The sequence below is a fragment of the Ascaphus truei genome, chromosome 1 (assembly GCF_040206685.1).
Source record: "Ascaphus truei isolate aAscTru1 chromosome 1, aAscTru1.hap1, whole genome shotgun sequence".
Classification (NCBI taxonomy): domain Eukaryota; kingdom Metazoa; phylum Chordata; class Amphibia; order Anura; family Ascaphidae; genus Ascaphus; species Ascaphus truei.
This window is the reverse complement of record NC_134483.1, coordinates 441,639,024-441,658,144: the sequence shown is the minus strand read 5'-3', so window position 1 is coordinate 441,658,144 and position 19,121 is coordinate 441,639,024. Positions and strand designations below refer to the sequence as shown.

At 41.1% G+C, this 19,121-nt stretch overlaps 1 protein-coding gene across 3 annotated transcripts in view; it reads right to left on the bottom strand.

Moving 5' to 3' along the window:
- TRPC3 (transient receptor potential cation channel subfamily C member 3) overlaps positions 1-19,121 on the bottom strand; it is a 138,965-nt gene that overhangs the window by 13,771 nt on the left and 106,073 nt on the right. For all 3 annotated transcript variants that reach the window (XM_075616011.1, XM_075615994.1, XM_075616002.1), the window contains exons 6-9: positions 16,372-16,605; positions 9,391-9,655; positions 7,769-7,964; positions 1,073-1,282 (exon numbers count right to left, since the gene is read on the bottom strand). In XM_075616011.1, coding sequence (XP_075472126.1) covers positions 1,073-1,282; positions 7,769-7,964; positions 9,391-9,655; positions 16,372-16,605 — 905 coding nt within the window. The remainder of the gene's footprint in view (positions 1-1,072; positions 1,283-7,768; positions 7,965-9,390; positions 9,656-16,371; positions 16,606-19,121) is intronic.

Sequence of the window (19,121 nt, the reverse complement as noted above, 5' to 3'; positions counted from 1 at the left end):
ACAAAAGATGGTACTGTATATCAATTAAACATTATAGTCCAGGAAATGCGCGCGGTTCTAATAAAGGACAGGATGCCTAATTGATGATAATGGATGTACAGAAGCTGAATACCAATGTAATGTTAGAAAGATCTGCCGTGTTAAAAAGAGCATTGCCATGTACTCTATGGCAGAGATGATCTGATAGGAGAGACGATGGCTTTCTAAATTTCAATCCAACTACAATTAATGGGATTAAAGGTATATATTCCGATATAAACCACACCAGAGTAACTGGTTACTTGACCCAGATGCTCTTGGACAATTGGGAGGTTTCCTGAATGCATCCTAATGGGGTAACAGAAGGAAGGGAGTCAGCATACCCACAGAGTTCATCATTTTGAATACTTTCACTAAATGTATATATTACCCCAGGTAAAACCCCAAACCAACTACAGTGGTCCCAAAAATATCTAGTATTTTTGGGGGGGCTTAAAGATCAACTTCATATCAGTATGTGCCCTTGGGTAATAACTTTACAAGAATCAAGTCTAAACAAAAACGTAGCTAAATAAACCAGTAGGGGAGGAAATTAAAAAGAAGAGGCAGGTATTTAGATTCTTAAAGTCAGAAGGGACTGGGGCATCATATCAGAATTATAAAGAATGTAACAAATGTTGCAAAAGGGCAATTAAATTAGCACAAATTGAAAATTTAAAAAGGATTGCAACAGAAAGTAAGATCAAGAGTTATTTAGGTGGATTTCCTGTGTATATATATATTTTTAGTAAGGGTTTCTATAACATATTATGAATGATATGATATGATCATTTGAAGATGCTATACTGTACATAAAAAGAATGAATCAACTAAAAATGTTCTTGTTGAAGTTTCCTTTTAACAAGATTACGTTGACAATAGGGGTTGCCCATTCCTGTTCCATTTGGTGATGTAACACTTTGGATTTGCATTTCTTATTGTTTTTCAGAACTGTAATAGTATATATATATATATATATATATATATATTTTTTTTTTTTTTAAGACAATAACAGTTCTGTGGCACCTGAATCAAATGTAAGGTCTGCACCTACCCTGGACTTCGAGTCACCCATTCCTATTTCAATATTTTTTTTCAGCCTTCTTGTTCTACACCGGGACAGGTTGATGATTCTCATGATAAAGTAGACAAAGGATTTTGGACTTGGCACAACGCTGAAAGGCGGAGGCAGTGTTTTCCCATCATCAAAGTAAGATAGCCACAGCTTGGAGCGGGCAAATTTCCATTCCACGTCACTGTCATCCTATACACATGGAAACACAAGGATTACTTCCACATTCAGCCGCATGCTTTTTCCAATTCATAAGATAAAAACCAGGGTTGTGGCTAGGTTCACAGTGGAATAAATAATCTGCAGAAAACAGCAGCCGCATGCCTTTTGGTTGTATATGTTTTGTAGATGTCTATTTTAGTTATTACCCTTTCAGATGAACCTCCCATTTTGGTTTCTTTCAGGTTCTCTTAGGTGTTGCTCCCTTGTCAGATTTCATTCCATCAAATGTAGGTATGAAAACAAAGGCAGGAGGCGAAAATCAGGAGGCGATGGATTGGAAAAGACAACGTCTTAGTTCCTCTTGGTTTGTACTTGATTTATTTTGTGCTTTAGTATAAGAACCAGGACAATAAAAACATACAAAATTCCAGCATGATGGAGGCTAAAACTCTCATTCATGTTCAGCTCTATTTTACTAAGCAATGATAAAGGGTTATATATTAGGAATAGGAAAGAAGAAGAGGTACCAGAATCACAGTTCAGTTTGCACAAAATTTACATGGGATTATGGATGAAATTATGAATTTTTAATCTATGACTCAGATCCCAGTGTTTTCTTTACAATTTACTGGGTAACATTAATCCACAGACAGCAGTTAACTCAGTGCTAATAACAGTTGTTAATAAAAATGGCCATTCTATATATCATCAACATAGATTTAACGGCATGTTAAATTAGCAGTGTGACAAAACCTTTAATTGCTAGAACCAGAGGAAGAGAATAGGGCTTATAGATATGGCGAAGAACACATCCATTTCAGCCACCACAGTGGAGATTAAAAAGAAGAGGCAGGTATTTAGATTCTTAAAGTCAGAAGGGACTGGGGCATCATATCAGAATTATAAAGAATGTAACAAATGTTGCAAAAGGGCAAATCAAATTAGCACAAATTGAAAATTGTATGAATATACTGTTGGTTTGGTCCTATGTAGTATTAACAAATCCTTGTGTAGCCATGCCTACTAATCTACCCTGACTGACATGTAAATCCTGGTATCAGTGCAGGAAGTGTTAGGCCCAATCCAGGGTTTTCCCCAACAGCAAGCAGCTCCCTTGAGTGACAAGGGGGAAGACGGGCTAAAGCCTGTGTTCTGACCAATAAGGGGCTCACACCTTGGACTCTCCCTCTTGGTACTTAAGGGGCTGCACACCCAAATTTATCCAGTCTGTGTCTCTCTTGAGAGAGTATGATCAAACAAGAGGGTTATGTCTAGCACACCTATAAGTGTATAATAAAGCAATATCCTTGCAATTTGAGGTACCGGTGCTCCGTGGTTCAGGGAAAAAAACTGTCTGGTGTAATTTCAAGATGTATGAACAAATAGGAGGATCCAGGGCACTACGGATTTGTAGAAAATAAATTTATTCTAGGCACACACTGTTGTGTATTTTCTACAAATCCGTAGTGCCCTGGATCCTCGTATTTGTTCCTCTCTCTTGAGAGAGACATATCTTAGAAGAGTATGCAAAGGGCTCTGGCCACATTCTATCCCCTCCCCTAGGGCAGTGGAACTGATACCTCTGACTCTAATAGGGAGTCAGGGAAGAGCTCGGACCGCCCTTGGTGCCCATGGCTGTGGGTGCGAATCCAGGGACCATCCAGAGGCTGGAGGCAAGTGATACTGTATGCAGAGAATGCTATGTACTCTGTGTATTTAGAGAATAAAGAAGTTGCTGTTATAAAATATACTCCTGCCTCGTGAGTGCAATCTATCAGGGGGAGTATCCGGTGAGTTCTCCTGCAGGGATTGCCTCCACATCCCTGGAGCCTGCAAGAGATGGAGGCGCTGACACCAGAGTGAGAAAGAACCACCATTTACCCCAAAAGCCTGCCCTGATGTCCGCACTACCATCGGCGGACACCTCAGTATCCTGTAAACCAGCAGGTATGAGCACTACACACCTGGTAGCAGGGCAAATCTCCCACAGGGCGGGGGAAACACCGCTGCACTTGTATGACTACATTGTGATGCTGGACTGTTCTAAAGTAGCACAGCAATGAGACAAGATACAACGTGTGGCAGTAGATTTGCAGACAGCATTTGCACCTCTTTGTGCCTCCAGTGATTCCTCGCTGCTAATGGATGTTATCGCATAGGAGATGCTGTTTTCATTCTGCACGTTACTGAAAAAGATTTAGAGGACAGAGCGCTGCAAATCAATCTTCCCAGAGGAAATCACCTTTTTCCCACTTTACAGCGGAGCACTTGAAAATAATAAGGCTCCTGGCCTTGGCCTGCCGCGTCACATGGATTTCTGAGCTGGGAAAGCAAAGCTGATGGGTTCAAAAGCTCAGATATTGAAGCAGTTTGAGACAGGTAATATTAGTGGGAGAAGGGCATAGATCAAAAATTGAATGGTTTGAACAATATTGGTTTTAATTCCCGTCTCCCAGTCTCCCAGTGGAGTGTACGAATCACACACATGGCTGTGACAATAAGGTGGCCGGCTGGGTTTCACACAAGGGGGCTGTGTCTGGCCAGCTTTTTGAGGTTTACTTCCGGAGCAGGCAGATTACATCATCGCACCAGGGACGGCAGGGTGTGAGGACATAAATTGCACCTTCATGCCGGTGAGCAGGGTGAGCAGATGGGGAACAAGCTTTGAAAGTTGGCAGGTCTGTATTTATATTATCTTGACCTAAATAGCATACAGGTAGTCGTCGCTATCCAACGTTTCACTTTACAATGAATGGCATATCCAACGCATTACAATGCAACCCTATGGGCCGTTTGTCGACGCCTGAGTGCGTTATCCGACGCCTGAATGCGTTATCCTACGCTCACCGCCACTGATTAACATGGGACTCACTTTACAACGGTTTCACTATCCAACGCTACTTCCAGAACGGATTCCATTGGATAACCAAGGACTGCCTGTATTAAGGCCCAGATTCACTGGGTTCCATTAACACGTTTTTCATAATGCAGTATTCAGTAAAGCAAATAACGTGACATTAACCATAAACTCCCATGGCTTTAATTATATATAAAAATATAGGGCTGCTAAGTTTAACGTTGGGAAATAACTCTACATTAGTTAGGTCAGGGGTTCTCATCTCCAGTTCTTCAGAGCTACCGACAGGTCAGGTTTTCAGGATATTCCTGCTGCAGCACAGGTGGAGCAGTTTTCCACTGAGCCTCTGATTGAGCCAACTGTGCTGAAACAGGGGTATCCTGAAAATCTGACCTGTTGGGGGTCTTGAGGACTGGAGTTGAGACCCCCTGAGTTAGGTCATATGTAACTGGCATTATTTCCAGCCAGAGCCTGAAATAGAGCTTTTTCTGAGGGAAAGATATTTGCATATAATTCCCTTAATGAATAAGGTGTTAACTCAGGGAAAATAACCTATGTTATTATTTTACATAGTATCACATTATTTGCGCTGTTTTAACAGGGCTCAGTGAATCTATACCTTAGAGGATTTTTAGTTTCTTTGTTCAGGTAGTTTAGCAATTAGCACCCACTGTTTCCTTCTCTGTACATGAAAAAAAAAAATTATTTGCCGTTTAAATCTCTCATTTTGCAAGAATTTTTTAAATAGTAAAATCCAGCAGATCTAAACAAAATATAGTTGACTTTTTATTTTAACTTTTTTTTCATGCACTTTGCTGAGGGAGACATCATTTAAGTCTGTAGTCTGAAATTGATGGCAGCAAGAAAATTGATTGCTATGGATATGAACATCTTGTTACAGTCTCACGTTACAGTGTTACCCTAACCTGCAAATGCATTTCTTAGGAACGTTCCTGTCATATAAATAGTAGATTTCCTCTGTACAGTACTGTATATATATTTTTCTTTTAGTAAGGATTTCTATAACATAATGATATGATAGACATTTGAAGATGCCATACATAAAAAGAATGAAGTTTCCTTTTAACAAGATTACGTTGTCGATAGGGGATGTCCATTCCTGTTCTATTTGGTGATGTAACACTTTGGATTTGCAGTTCTTATTGTTTTTCAGAACTGTAAAAAAAAACAGGTTGCTTTTTTTGTCATGTAAAGTAATAGCTGGTGTGTGTGTGTGTGTGTGTGTGTGTGTGTGTGTGTGTGTGTGTGTGTGTGTGTGTGTGTGTGTGTGTGTGTGTGTGTGTGTGTGTGTGTGTGTGTGTGTGTGTGTGTGTGTGTGTGTGTGTGTGTGTGTGACTGAATATTAGAAGAATGTTTTAGTTTACTAATTTTTTTTTTTCTACAAATGTTGGGGATTGCACACAGCTATGCATTAATACAATGCAATCTTATGTATACAGTATTATATAATCTTATTATCAGTATTACTACTGTGAAGCGCTATGTACATTAATGGCACTATATAAATAAAGACATACAATACAATTATGTCCTATCACCCATCTGTCTTTTTGTGTTTAGAATCCTTCTACAACTAAGATTTGCCAGGAGAATACCATGGAATAAATAGATGTGTTGCAGGTTTTTAATGAACCTGCAAGAGAGCTCTTCATAGATGTAATAGTTTGTATAGAGCTTTTGAAACCTCTAGAAGAGACCTATCATGTTTTCAAAGGTGTGAAAACATAATGACATCAATGAAAAGTATCTTGTCCACTAACAGGTATTACAAGCTACTTTTGCCCAGAGTCAAAAAGGCTAATGAAAGTTTGAACTACAACTGTAAAATAAAGAATGAAATGGTCATGCATTAAATTATAATATACTATGTCATGGGTAACCAACCCGTGGCCCACGGGCTACTTTGGAATGGGCAGCCTGATGAAGGAGCAAAAAATAAAAATAACCTGAAAAAAAGGTCGATGAAGAAAAGGAACATTACGAAATCCTTAAAATTTAAAAAAATATGACAGGGAAAACATATGACTATTAATATCCATTTTGAAAATGAATAGAATTGTAATCACCAAAACATTAAATGCAGCAAATCAATTTAAATAATGAAATTGAAATGGCATGTAAGTTATTTCCCATATGTGTTTTGTGAGCAGACGTTTTCATACAGTACAGATCTGTACTGACAGAAGCACACGTGGGCACAGTCTGCTTCTGTTATCCACCTCGGAAATCAGTCCTAACATTGAGAAACTGGTAACAGAAATACGAGTTCAGGAATCACACTGAGACATTTTACATTCAAATTCTTCTCTCTTTTTTTTAAATTTAATGAGGATTTCAATTTTTTTTCTTCTCTTCTCAATAAAAAAAATGTTGTAATATTTTAATGTTTCAATTATCCGGATTTACTTTTGCCGTTATTTAGTTTAGGGTTAGTTATTCATTTAAACCGGATATAGGGGGCAGTATGACAGCCGTCTACCAAAAACACTGTGCCCATTTATTGGCACCCCTGAAAAAAAAGGTTGGCCACCCCGGTACAATGTCAGTGTGTTGTTGACATTAGTTCAATCTGTGCTTGATTTCAGCTTGACAGACAAGGTGGTTAAAACCTGATATACAAGATATAAGATGTAAATACATCTTATAAATACATCTTATATTACTACAAGAATTGTCTGTATAATTGCATCCATACTAATGATATGAGTGGGAGTACGGTATTTCCACAATGTGTCTCCTGTGCAGTAGGCACTCTACTGTGGTTATAGCAAAAGTAGATCGATACAATACGCAGACTTGTACATTATCATCCATTTAAACTGAATTATTTTACACTTTTGACATGATAAAAAAATAGTTATTGGTTGAACTAGAATTTCATTAAGAACATGATTTTTAAAAGCTTTTAACTTTTGACTCATAAATGGAGTCAGGTTGAAATAGTGCAGTTTTGTGTCTCAACTTTTAACCTACAAATTGAGCAACTTTGGCTTGGTGTATATTGAGACATACTGCATACAACATGCTTTGTTTCCAATGTCATGTCAAATTCATAGGGGCTTATTCTGTAAGGGGCGATAGTGCAGATAACGTGCTTTCGCATGAGTCAATGGGGCTTTGCATGCGATAGCACGTTATCTGAGTTTATCAGACCTTACAGAATAAGGGCCATAGGCTTAAAAGGATTAAATGTACATATATCCTCTATGAGAACATTCCAGCGCAATATTTATTTATGTTATTTCAGTGTAAGGCACTAGACTTGGGGTCCAAAGCCCCCTACTTATTATCATAATTTATTTAAAATGCACCAACATGTCCAGCAGTAAAATAGGGGCGAAAAACAACAACAAGCATAACAAACAGATTAACATCAATTTAAACACAACAATGCAGCAGGGTTTGCTCTGTGTATGCGCGATACGAGATGAGAGAGAAAGAGAGAGCGAAAGAGAGAGAATGCCATACAGTAGATCAGAAGGTCCTTTTTGCACTTATTTGATCTTGGTCCACAATGCTGCACACTGCAAACCTTTATTTTGTGTGTAATACCCATATTATGTTGAAAATATTATGAATGCATGATAACAATTGGCAACAATACTTGGATTAATAAATGAAAGTGTAACTTGCAGTACCTCTATTTCTTGATAAGAGCTGTTTATCATGGCAATCAGCATATTTAGTAGGACCACCACCATAGTCACATTGTAGATTCCGTAGAGAACATAACCAATGTTTTCTATGAACTTATGATCATATTTCAGTACAACTGAGGTTACTTCAGACAGGCCAAATATGGACCAGAACAAGGTTTTAAAGCTTTCTTCAACTCTTCAAATAAAATAGAGAAAGAGAAGATTAGTAACATAAAATTCAGTTATTAAAACCATTTTGAATTGCACGAACCAAAATCAAACTATAAAAAAAAATACAATAATACAATAAATACATTTGATTTACATGTTATTTTATTATTTTAATGTAAATAAAATGTGAACACGGTAAAGAGGATGGAAATACATTTATTGAAGCGATGTGGTTTTTGTTCAAAGGGCTGAAATAGTGCAATAAATAATTGTTTCACGTGACTGAATGCATCTTCTACAGTTTGTTCATATTACTCTTTGTACTGTCAGGATTTTTACACTCAAATGAACGAATGGTTTAGTAATGCGCATAGCAATCTACACACATCCATCACTTTAAGGGCAATTTTTCACAGTGAAGTGAAATTAATGTAATGTCTTGTTAATAAAAGCTTTTGGTGATTACTACTTTTACCTCCTTGGGTGCTATATATACTGTTATATTTTGCATTTCACTCTGAGTAGTCAGTATTAGGGACTTCTGAAGTGCAATAATAAGTGAATATGGCATAATATTAATTACACAACTAATACATCAGCATGTGTAACTGTTCTAGTAACGAAGTTAAAGAGGCAGTCTGCACGGTACTTAAAAAAAAGAAGCCTTTTTTTTGTTTTAATATATGCGCCTTTTGGTTACCTTTATTGAAACCGAATTACCTAAGCTGCTGATTGTTCTCCCATGATCGATCAGCAAAGATCCTGCTTCCCAGGGTTCACTAAATAGCTGCATTTTCAGTTTGAAATCTATCCTTCAGTCAGTGTAATTCAGCAGCTACAATGTATCCTTAAATTACGAAGGTAACACTATCTATTTTATAGTTTGTAGCTCAAACTGCCGGGAATATTGGCAACAAATTATCACAAAACAGGAAAGTGTTACAAAGATCTTGCATTGCTAGGGAAGCATGCTAAACCTGTTATAGAAATCAAAGGATGCTCAGTATATTAAACGCACTAAAAATGGCATTAAGAGTTGAATAGAAAAATAAAATGATGTAGTAAGTATTATCTAATACGACAGAACTGATTTATTAAAACAACACACATGTAGGATATTGCGTGGATTGCTCCTTTAATAAATACAAGATAATGACATCCACTTAGTTTCAAACTCTTAATACTTACAGGTATTGTGTGCTGTAGGCTCACAGAATATTCATCATGTGGCCTATACCGAGCTACCAACCTAGCGCACTGTTCAGCCCCATTACCACTAGAAGGCTTCCTGCAACTCTGATAACCAGGCCAAGCCGAGACAGGAGATGGATAAAAGGATGAGAATGAAGCATACAATAGTACTACCTACCTGCCCAGTGCATTCTAAACCTGGCGAGTAGGTTAATATAGTTAATGTGCAAATTGATTCCAATGTACAAAACGACACTTACGTTGTGAATGCGGAATTCACTTTAGCTCCAAGGTAGTAAGAGTACAGGATAAACATCCCGATCATGAATGCAAGAAACACCATGATAAAGAGAACCATGAATTTGAAAATGTCTTTCACGGTCCTCCCCAGCGAGATCTGCAGTGGTCCAAAGCTCTCATTGGCTGGCAGGATATAGGCAATGCGAGAGAAGCTGAGCACAACGGCTATTGCATATAGACCTTCTGATATGATCTGTGGATCAGACGGGAGCCATTTATCTCTGGCTGGAAGAAATGAAATTAACAGTAAATGACTAACCTCATTAATCACATTCTGGCTTAAGACATCAATGCAACAAGGAAGGAAGATAGTAAACCACATGAATTACTGTTATTAATGAGGACTGTGGCTCTTGGAGTCTATATATTTTTTATGTGTGTGGGTTTTTCACAGCAATAACATCCTCCACTTTATTTATGTTCAGATTCTGGGAATGCATTAGTCTATTGGAAAACATGTCATGATTTTGGTGGCTTTTTATTCAAGTGATTAGGTGTATTTATGGTGGGCTTTAATGTTTAACCATTTGAGTGCCAGAGGGGGCATAGCTCCAGAGTGCCACAGTCCCTCCGGCATATCGTGATCACGTGACCGCTCCTCGGAGAGATCAGGTGATCATGTCGTCACTGATGAGGTGAATGGAAGAGGATGAGTCCTGCTCTTACGTTCCTTTTTTTACCAGATTGTGTTTGGCGCTCTACAGTATTGCAGAGGTGATCTCTCCTAGACCTGGGGGGACGGGGGTAATTCCAGTTCTTAAGGGCCACCAACAGGTTAGGTTTTAAGGATACGCCTGCTTCAGCAACATGTGGCTCAATCAGTTGCTCAGTCGTTGTGCTGAAGCAGGGATATCCTTAAAACCTGTTGGTAGCTCCTGAGGACTGGAGTTGGCCACCCTGGTCCTAGATCAGAAAGTCTATGACGTGGCCTCTACATCATGAGCCCCTGCAGTGCCACATTCCATGATGTGGTAACTACATCATGAGCCCCTGCAGTGCCACATTCCATGATGTGGTAACTACAGAATGGGCCCCTGCAGTGCCACATTCCAGGACGTGGTAGCTACATCATGGGCCCCTGCAGTGCCACATTCCATGATGTGGTAACTACATCATGAGCCCCTGCAGTGCCACATTCCATGATGTGGTAACTACATCATGAGCCCCTGCAGTGCCACATTCCATGATGTGGTAACTACAGAATGGGCCCCTGCAGTGCCACATTCCAGGACGTGGTAGCTACATCATGGGCCCCTGCAGTGCCACATTCCAGGACGTGGTAGCTACATCATGGGCCCCTGCAGTGCCACATTCCAGGACGTGGTAGCTACATCATGGGCCCCTGCAGTGCCACATTCCATGACGTGGTAGCTACATCATGGGCCCCTGCAGTGCCACATTCCATGACGTGGTAACTACAGAATGGGCTCCTGCAGTGCCACATTCCATGACGTGGTAACTACAGAATGGGCCCCTGCAGTGCCACATTCCATGACGTGGTAACTACAGAATGGGCTCCTGCAGTGCCACATTCCATGACGTGGTAACTACAGAATGGGCTCCTGCAGTGCCACGTTCCATGACGTGGTAACTACAGAATGGGCCCCTGCAGTGCCACGTTCCATGATGTGGTAACTACAGAATGGGCCCCTGCAGTGCCACATTCCATGACGTGGTAACTACAGAATGGGCCCCTGCAGTGCCACATTCCATGACGTGGTAACTACAGAATGGGCCCCTGCAGTGCCACATTCCATGACGTGGTAACTACAGAATGGGCCCCTGCAGTGCCACATTCCATGACGTGGTAACTACAGAATGGGCTCCTGCAGTGCCACATTCCATGACGTGGTGGCTACAGAATGGGCCCCTGCAGTGCCACATTCCATGACGTGGTGGCTACAGAATGGGGCAACGAAGGGTTCATTGCTGCTATATTTCAATATATTTGTAGATAAACACATGTTTTTCATGAACCTATAAAGGTACTAAAAAAGATTACGCAAAATCATTAACCCCCCCCCCACCCTGAATGGCTAATTAGCTTGATAAGAAATACTAATGTTAGGTCTCTCTTGAAACAAGCTGTGAACACTCCTCTTATATCTGTGACTGCTCTATAATCTGCACAACGTTAGTGCATCGGCATTAACATTATGTTTGCTGAACCGAAGGCCCACAAAGCTGTCACACAACTTACACAAAGGGGGCTGAACTATACGGGCCAGAGTCAGCTGAGGCTGGTGATATTTGTCCAGCTTTGTTGTATATTCTGGACTGTAACCTATGCTCCTCGGGGATCTACAGGAGGGTACCAGGGATGCCCTGAGAAAACTCATCAAATGGCGGATATTTTATCTTTCAAGCCTCAATTTTACATTTATATTTAACATGTTATTTTAATGTTACACATCATATATAATGTATCAAAAAACAAAAGATACCACAACGCTCACCAATAATATGTGAATGAATACTTGAGGTTGCCTATGTTGCCAAGGTTGGCAACTGGTGCTACCTATGTGCTAAGATAAATAGATATTATCAGAAAGGACGGCAACTGAAAAGACAACTGCTGTCCCAAAGGAAGCATATTTGATGGTGCACTCTCAGGCGGTTAAAACGTAACTTTTACAGCAGTAGAAGTTTCATGACGTAGCAGAAACTAAGTGGACTTATTCTACAGTATGTCACAAATAACTTTTTAATGAGTTGTATTCAAATCACAAGACATTTAAAAAGAGTTCCACAGTTGCTAAAAGGTTAAACACAACTGTTGTAAAGTATCCTGTAGCTTCCACTGAATCGAGTAAGGGAGGTGACATTTTTGCAGCACAGTCCCTTATTTGAATGCTTAGCTGCCCGTTCAGTAGAACAGTTCCCCTGCACATGCAAAAATACACGAAACCGGGATTTCCCAAAGCTCCAATAAGGGGAATCGGAGCTCAATCTGCGTTACCTGCTATTCATGTCAAAGCGCGTGATCGAGCTCTGATACCCCTTATCGGAGCGTAATCCTGGCCAAAGTGACTTTTTATCGTGGAAAAAACAAGAGTTACAGTCAACTGCTTTGATCATAGTTAGCTCAGAAGCCATTCCAGTGAGATGCTAATTTGCTAAGAGCATTGTGATTAATGACACACATTCTGTGTTTTGATGGCCCAATTTAATAACATCATCCATTTAAACAATGTAACTTGACATACATATTGTCTATGAATTATTAACCCAATCAGCCCTGAAAGGGGCCGGACATGTACTGTAATCCATTGTAAATCTAATCTACCAGAGGAAGGATTAATAGGTAGGTCAGGTAGTAATAGTTAGATAAGTGGTGCGCCCTGTCATGTACTGTATATGGCATCATGTTATTTAATTAGGTAAACCCTAACAATAGCTAATTCAGCAAATGAAGCAAATGGTATGACGTTGCAGCCTTACTTAATGTTTACTGCACGCTATCTCAACAATTATTATTTAAGCGTTTCATAGTGGTACTTAGAATTTGATTTCTGTGGATATGATCCTCAAAGATGTTCCATAATTGTCTTTTAAAGAGCATTGTTACGGTAACATTTTAGAGCAGTGTTGTGCATCTTAACATAATGCGCCACACGTCACAGATCGCCGTTTGGGACTAAAAGGCCATATTTAAATATATTTATTTATTATATATGTTCTAAAATATATAAACCATAGCAACATAAAAGAAAGGTTGACCAACCAGGGCCATGTTTGCCCATCACTGGTTCACACCTTAGAGCTGCTTAGTTCTGTACCTGCAAAGTCACCTTTAAGCCATTTGCTGCCATAGGTATTTGCTATGCATTTGAGCAGAACAAAGGGGATAATATAGCATGTTTTGTTAAGGACAGCGATGGACGTGTGATGTACTGAATTACAAACGTACAATGTCACATTCTAAAAATGTATTTGAACTCCCCTCTTATTTTTTACAGAATGTATATTGCTTACATCTTTACAAAATACAGTCTAAATAGCTTTGTCCCACTATTCAGTCAATGTATATCTTTTTTTTTTATAACAGCACAGAGTGCTACTTTTTTTAAACCACTTCAACCCCTGGTTAAGACGAATGCATCACCAAGACCTGCAGGTTGCACCACTTCTGCGTTATCTTTTCTCTAAGAAGAAAGTCGCTACGGAGCTGAAGGTTTAAAGTAGAACTCTGTATCATTATACAATACATATGGAAAGTGGAATATCTCCAAATGATGCCCTTTCAATTTTTATTTACACATATTTCCCACTATATAAATCCTTTGTAACACCACAATCTTGAAGATGGTGTACAATTTTGGGCATTACTCTATACAAAATACATATCTTAATATATAAAATCGAAAGGTCGGTACTCGCTGCGGTGAATCTGATTGGTCCGTGGCCACCCCGACTCTCATTGGCCAAGAGGTACGCCCCACTGTGACACACCTCCCACACGACTCTCATTGGCCAAAAGTTACAGTGATATCACTGACACACACCTACTTCACTCTCACACACTTGCACTGACAGCATACGCCCAATGAACCCCTGCGGAGTCCTTGGTAAGTTTACAACACACACACACACACACACACACACACACACACACACACACACACACACACACACACACACACACACACACACACACACACACACACACACACACACACACACACACACACACACACAGTCACTGTCATCCCACACATATAGTCACTGTCATCCCACAACTCACAGTCATGCTGTCACCCCTGTGTACACACACACACACACACACACACACTCCACACACACACACACACACTCACTGTCAACCCACACACTCACACTGACCACACAGTCATCCCACAACTCACACTCATGCTGTCACCCCTGTGTACACACTGCTTACTCCCCTGTAGCTAACACTCATGCTTACTCCCCTGTGCACATGGCCGGACAAACGCACACACACGACGACACTACACGCACAATGAACACTCCCTGTAACCCTGCACTCTACCTTTATGCCTATCCCCACCCTCCTGTCCACTGCCCCCCTCCCTCCTGTCCACTGCCCACCCCCCCCCCCCTCCTAGCGTGAAATTTAACTCACGGGCAACGCCGGGTCTCTCAGCTAGTATATAATAATAATGGAAAAGTACAGAGAAGAGCCATCACATTAATAAAGGGGATGAAAAGTCTGACTTATGAGGAGAGGCTAGCGAAATTAGATTTGTTTACAGTAGAAAAGGAGGCATCTAATAGGGGATATAATTATATACAAATATATTCAGGGACAGTACAAGGAACTTTAAAATAACCTTTCATCCCAAGGGCAGTACAAACAATACAGGGTCATCCCTTGATGTTGGAGGAAAGGATTATGATTTATGACACACATTCTGTGTTTTGATGGCCCAATTAAATAACATCCTCCATTTAAATAATGTAACTTGATATTCATATTGTCTATGATTTACAAAGCCCAATCAGGACAGGAGGGGTCTGCCATGTTTTGTGATCCACTGAAAGCCTAATCCCCCAAAGAAAAAAATATTACTGAGGTCAGGTACAGTAGCAATAGATTAGTGGTGCGCCCTGTCATTTATATGGCATCATGTTATTTAATTAGGTAAACTCTAACAAAAGTGAATGCAGCAACTGGTATGACGTTGCATCCAGCAGCAAAGGAAAAAGGTTCTTTACAGTAAGGGCAATTCAAATGGGGGATTCATTACCCATGGAGACTGTGATGGCAGATAGAATAGATATCTTTAAGAACAGGTTGGACATCTTTTTTTTTTATTTTTAGAAAGGAAAGGTATACAGAGATATACCAAATAAGTTAAATATAGGAAGGCTGTTGAATCAGGGAGAAATCTGACTGCCATTACTGGAGTCAGGAAGGAATTTATGAGAGCTAGGGGCTGATTCTATACTGTATGTGCCAAAGCGGCACATATTTTATGCGGAAACATTCCATTGAAATGGGAGTGTCACCCGAAAACAGCCCCGATTCAGCACACATAGAATTAACAAATGTTTAACTGGGGTTTTTGGGTTGCCTTCCTCTGGATCAATATAAATACAAAAATAGGATGAATATCTCAGTTCACAAAGCCTATGTCTGCTGGTCAGAAAGTGCATCGCACAGCAGATGCCGATGCCAATTATAGACTATGGGGACATAGTATATGACACGACAACCCAAACGCACCATGGCAAAATTGATACCCTCTCCAACTCACTATGCTGCTTTGTCCTCCAATGCGACTACAACACACATCACTGCTAAATGCTCAAAGAACTAGATTTATCATCACTTGACTCTAGGCGCAAAGTTCATCTTTCCTGTCTTGCTTTCAAATACTTTCTGGGCAAGCTACGCGTCTATCTGAACAAGCTCCTCATTCTACCACATGCAGCACTTATCATCTGAGATCTGACTCCGAAAGACTGTTCATGGTCCCACGGTTCAACAAAGTATCCGACCGCTCTTCCTTCTCCGACCGTGCACCTCACAACCGGAACAATCTACCGGAGACTCTCACAGCCGCCAACAGCTAAATTCTTTCAAAATTAAAACTGCCTCACATTTTAATCTGGTCTGTAACTGTTACATACGCCTATAATATATATTACCTTTAACTGTGCATGCAATGTCTTGTATATAATGTATACCCTGTTCGCTTAATGTAACTATGGTATTTGTAACCATGTATTTGTCATCATAACTCTATGCCCAGGACAAACTTGAAAACATTACTTCCTGGTAAAACATTTTATAAATAAATAAATAACATAGGTTGAACTCGATTGATATGTCTTTTTCCCACCTCATCGTATGTAACAATAAAGAAAAAACAATGCAGCATGCTCATTGTCAGTGAGGGATGAAGAAAAGCTGCACCCTTAAAGAATCTCCGTTGTGTTTGTGATGTCGATCTTACCGTAGGTAAAGTACTCCACTTCAGGTGGAAGTGTCACCAAGGAGAGGTCGCTCTCTTTAATGTTTGTGTCCACAAATCGTTGAGCTTTGGTAGCTTGCATGAACGCCAGAAGCCTGGCAGTAAAAGCTGCAATGAAGATGGAGAGCATCCCAAAATCCAGCACGTTCCATAACTGCAGTATATATTCTCTTGGTCCTTCCAGCCAGAGCTCCTTGCACTCAGACCACATCATTCCTGTCACCAGACAAAACATGGTTGTGCCACTTTATTAATTGTCACATAATTGATATACATATTGTAAACCTCTGTGATCTTTCGTCGTTGTGCTCTAAAGGAGTTTGTTTGTCCAACTGATTGTCATCTACGTCTATGGTTAACTCATCTCCCTCCAAGCCACACGTGGCATCTCTCTGGCAATGAATAGGTCTGCTGGTTACAAAGCTTAAAGGAGCCCTCATTTTGTTACATATGGGAAGCAGAAAGTCTCTCGAGTTAAACCTCATTCATTTCAGCTCTGGGAATCCCCTGGTTCCCATGGTCTTTACCAAGGAACGTGCCGCTTGGAGCATCCCCTCCAGGGGAAACAAAATGGCATTTAAATTACCCTGGTTTACGCCGGTCAATAGGAAGCCACTGCATCATCCTTTGCAGCTTCCCATTGGCCAGCATTATGTAGGGCTTTAAACAACCAGGAAGTAATAACACTTTCCCGGGTAAGTATCTCGGGAACCACTGGGTTACAATGAGAGGAAATTAACATGGTTCAGTTCCGGAGACCCCCTATTTCCCACTTACATATATAAAGATAATGGGGCCGGGGGAGGGTACTGCTGCTTCAAAGCAGCTATTTTTTGATAAGGTGCACACAAAATTACTGGGGTTGGAGTGTTTTGATGCTTCTCAGGAAATGGAAAGTGTTATAAAGATAGGACTCCTTTATTGATCACTGTTACTGAATCCTTTATATTGTTAAAATGTTGAGACAGTAAAGTATTTGGACCAAGGCTCTGCACTCTCGGCTGAACAACTGCATTACACAATAGTAACACAAAACGGACTAGATTTATGCCCCTTGCCCAAAAATGTACATTCCTGGCAAGTATAAAATAGCAAAGGGGCAGCTAGAAAGCCTGTATCATAACTTCTTTAATTGAAACTAGGGAATGTAAATGATTTACTTCTATTTAATGTAGCCATTAAAAAGTGTCATGCGTATATTAAAAATTAATAGGGCCTTCATGCCAAGGAAATCTAGAATCATCATCCGACATAAAAAAATATAAATAAAACATACATTAGCATCTGCTTTTTCCTGCAGTTTTTGCTGCAGACTTTCACAGTTTAACACAGTTGTTCCCAATCTGTGCGCCGAGGCGCCCTGGTGCGCCGTGGTTTGCCTAGAGGGGCGCCGCGATTATCCCTCCCCACCATCCCTCCGATTATTCCTCCCCACCATCCCTCTGATTATCCTTCCCAACCATCCCTCCTTAATGCCGGCCGGGCTGCAGGGGATTGGCTGCAGGTCAGAGGAAGCCGGGGGCGGGGCTTCTGCTTTGTGCAGAGCACACGGTGAGTGTGTGTGTCTGCCTTCCCGCTCCTGGCTCCTCTGTCTGCTGGTGGCTGCGCGGTGTCTGTCCCCTTCTGCCCCGGGTGATAGGAGAAGGTAGCGGGGGGTGCTGCGGGGGGGGGGGGGAGGGGAGTGAGTTAGTTGTACATTTGCCTGTCCTGGACGGATCTCCTGCCTTTCCTCCTCCCCCCCCTCTCCGCCCAGTCACTCACATCCGTCGCTGCCTCTGCTCTCCACTGCTCTCCAATGTGTGTGTATATCTGTGTGTGTGTATCTGTGTGTGTGTATCTGTGTGTGTGTATCTATGTGTGTGTGTATCTGTGTGTGTGTATATATCTGTGTGTGTGTATCTGTGTATCTGTGTATCTGTGTGTATCAGTGACTGAACGGATCTCCTGCCTTTCCTCCCCCCCCCAGTCACTCACATCCGTCGCTGCCTTTGCTCTCCACTGTGTGTGTGTGTATCAGTGACTGTGTGTGTGTATATCAGTGACTGTGTGTGTGTGTGTGTATCAGTGACTGTGTGTGTGTATCAGTGACTGTGTGTGTGTGTGTATCAGTGACTGTGTGTGTGCATCAGTGACTGAGTGTGTATCAGTGACTGTGTGTGTGTGTCAGTGACTGTGTGTGTGTGTGTATCAGTGACTGTGTGTGTGTATCAGTGACTGTGTGTGTGTGTGTGTGTATCAGTGACTGTGTGTGTGTATCAGTGACTGTGTGCAGGGAGCTGCCTGCACGGATCTCCTGCCTTTCCTCCCCCCTCCCTCACTCCCCCCCAGTCACTCACATCCGTCGCTGCCTCTGCTCTCCACTGTGTGTGTGTATCAGTGTGTGTGTATCAGTGACTGCGTGTGTGTATCAGTGACTGTGTGTGTGTGTGTATCAGTGACTGTGTGTGTGTATCAGTGACTGTGTGTGTGTGTATCAGTGAGTGTGTGTGTGTGTGTATCAGTGACTGTGTGTGTGTGTGTGTATCAGTGACTGTGTGTGTATCAGTGACTGTGTGTGTGTGTGTGTGTGTGTATCAGTGAGAGTCTGGGAGAGTGTGTGTCTGGGAGAGTGTGTGTCTGGGAGAGTGTGTGTTTCTGGGAGAGTGTGTGTGTGTCTGGGAGAGTGTGGGTGTGTCTGGGAGAGTGTGTGTGTCTGGGAGAGTGTGAGTCTAGGAGAGTGTGTGTCTGAGAGT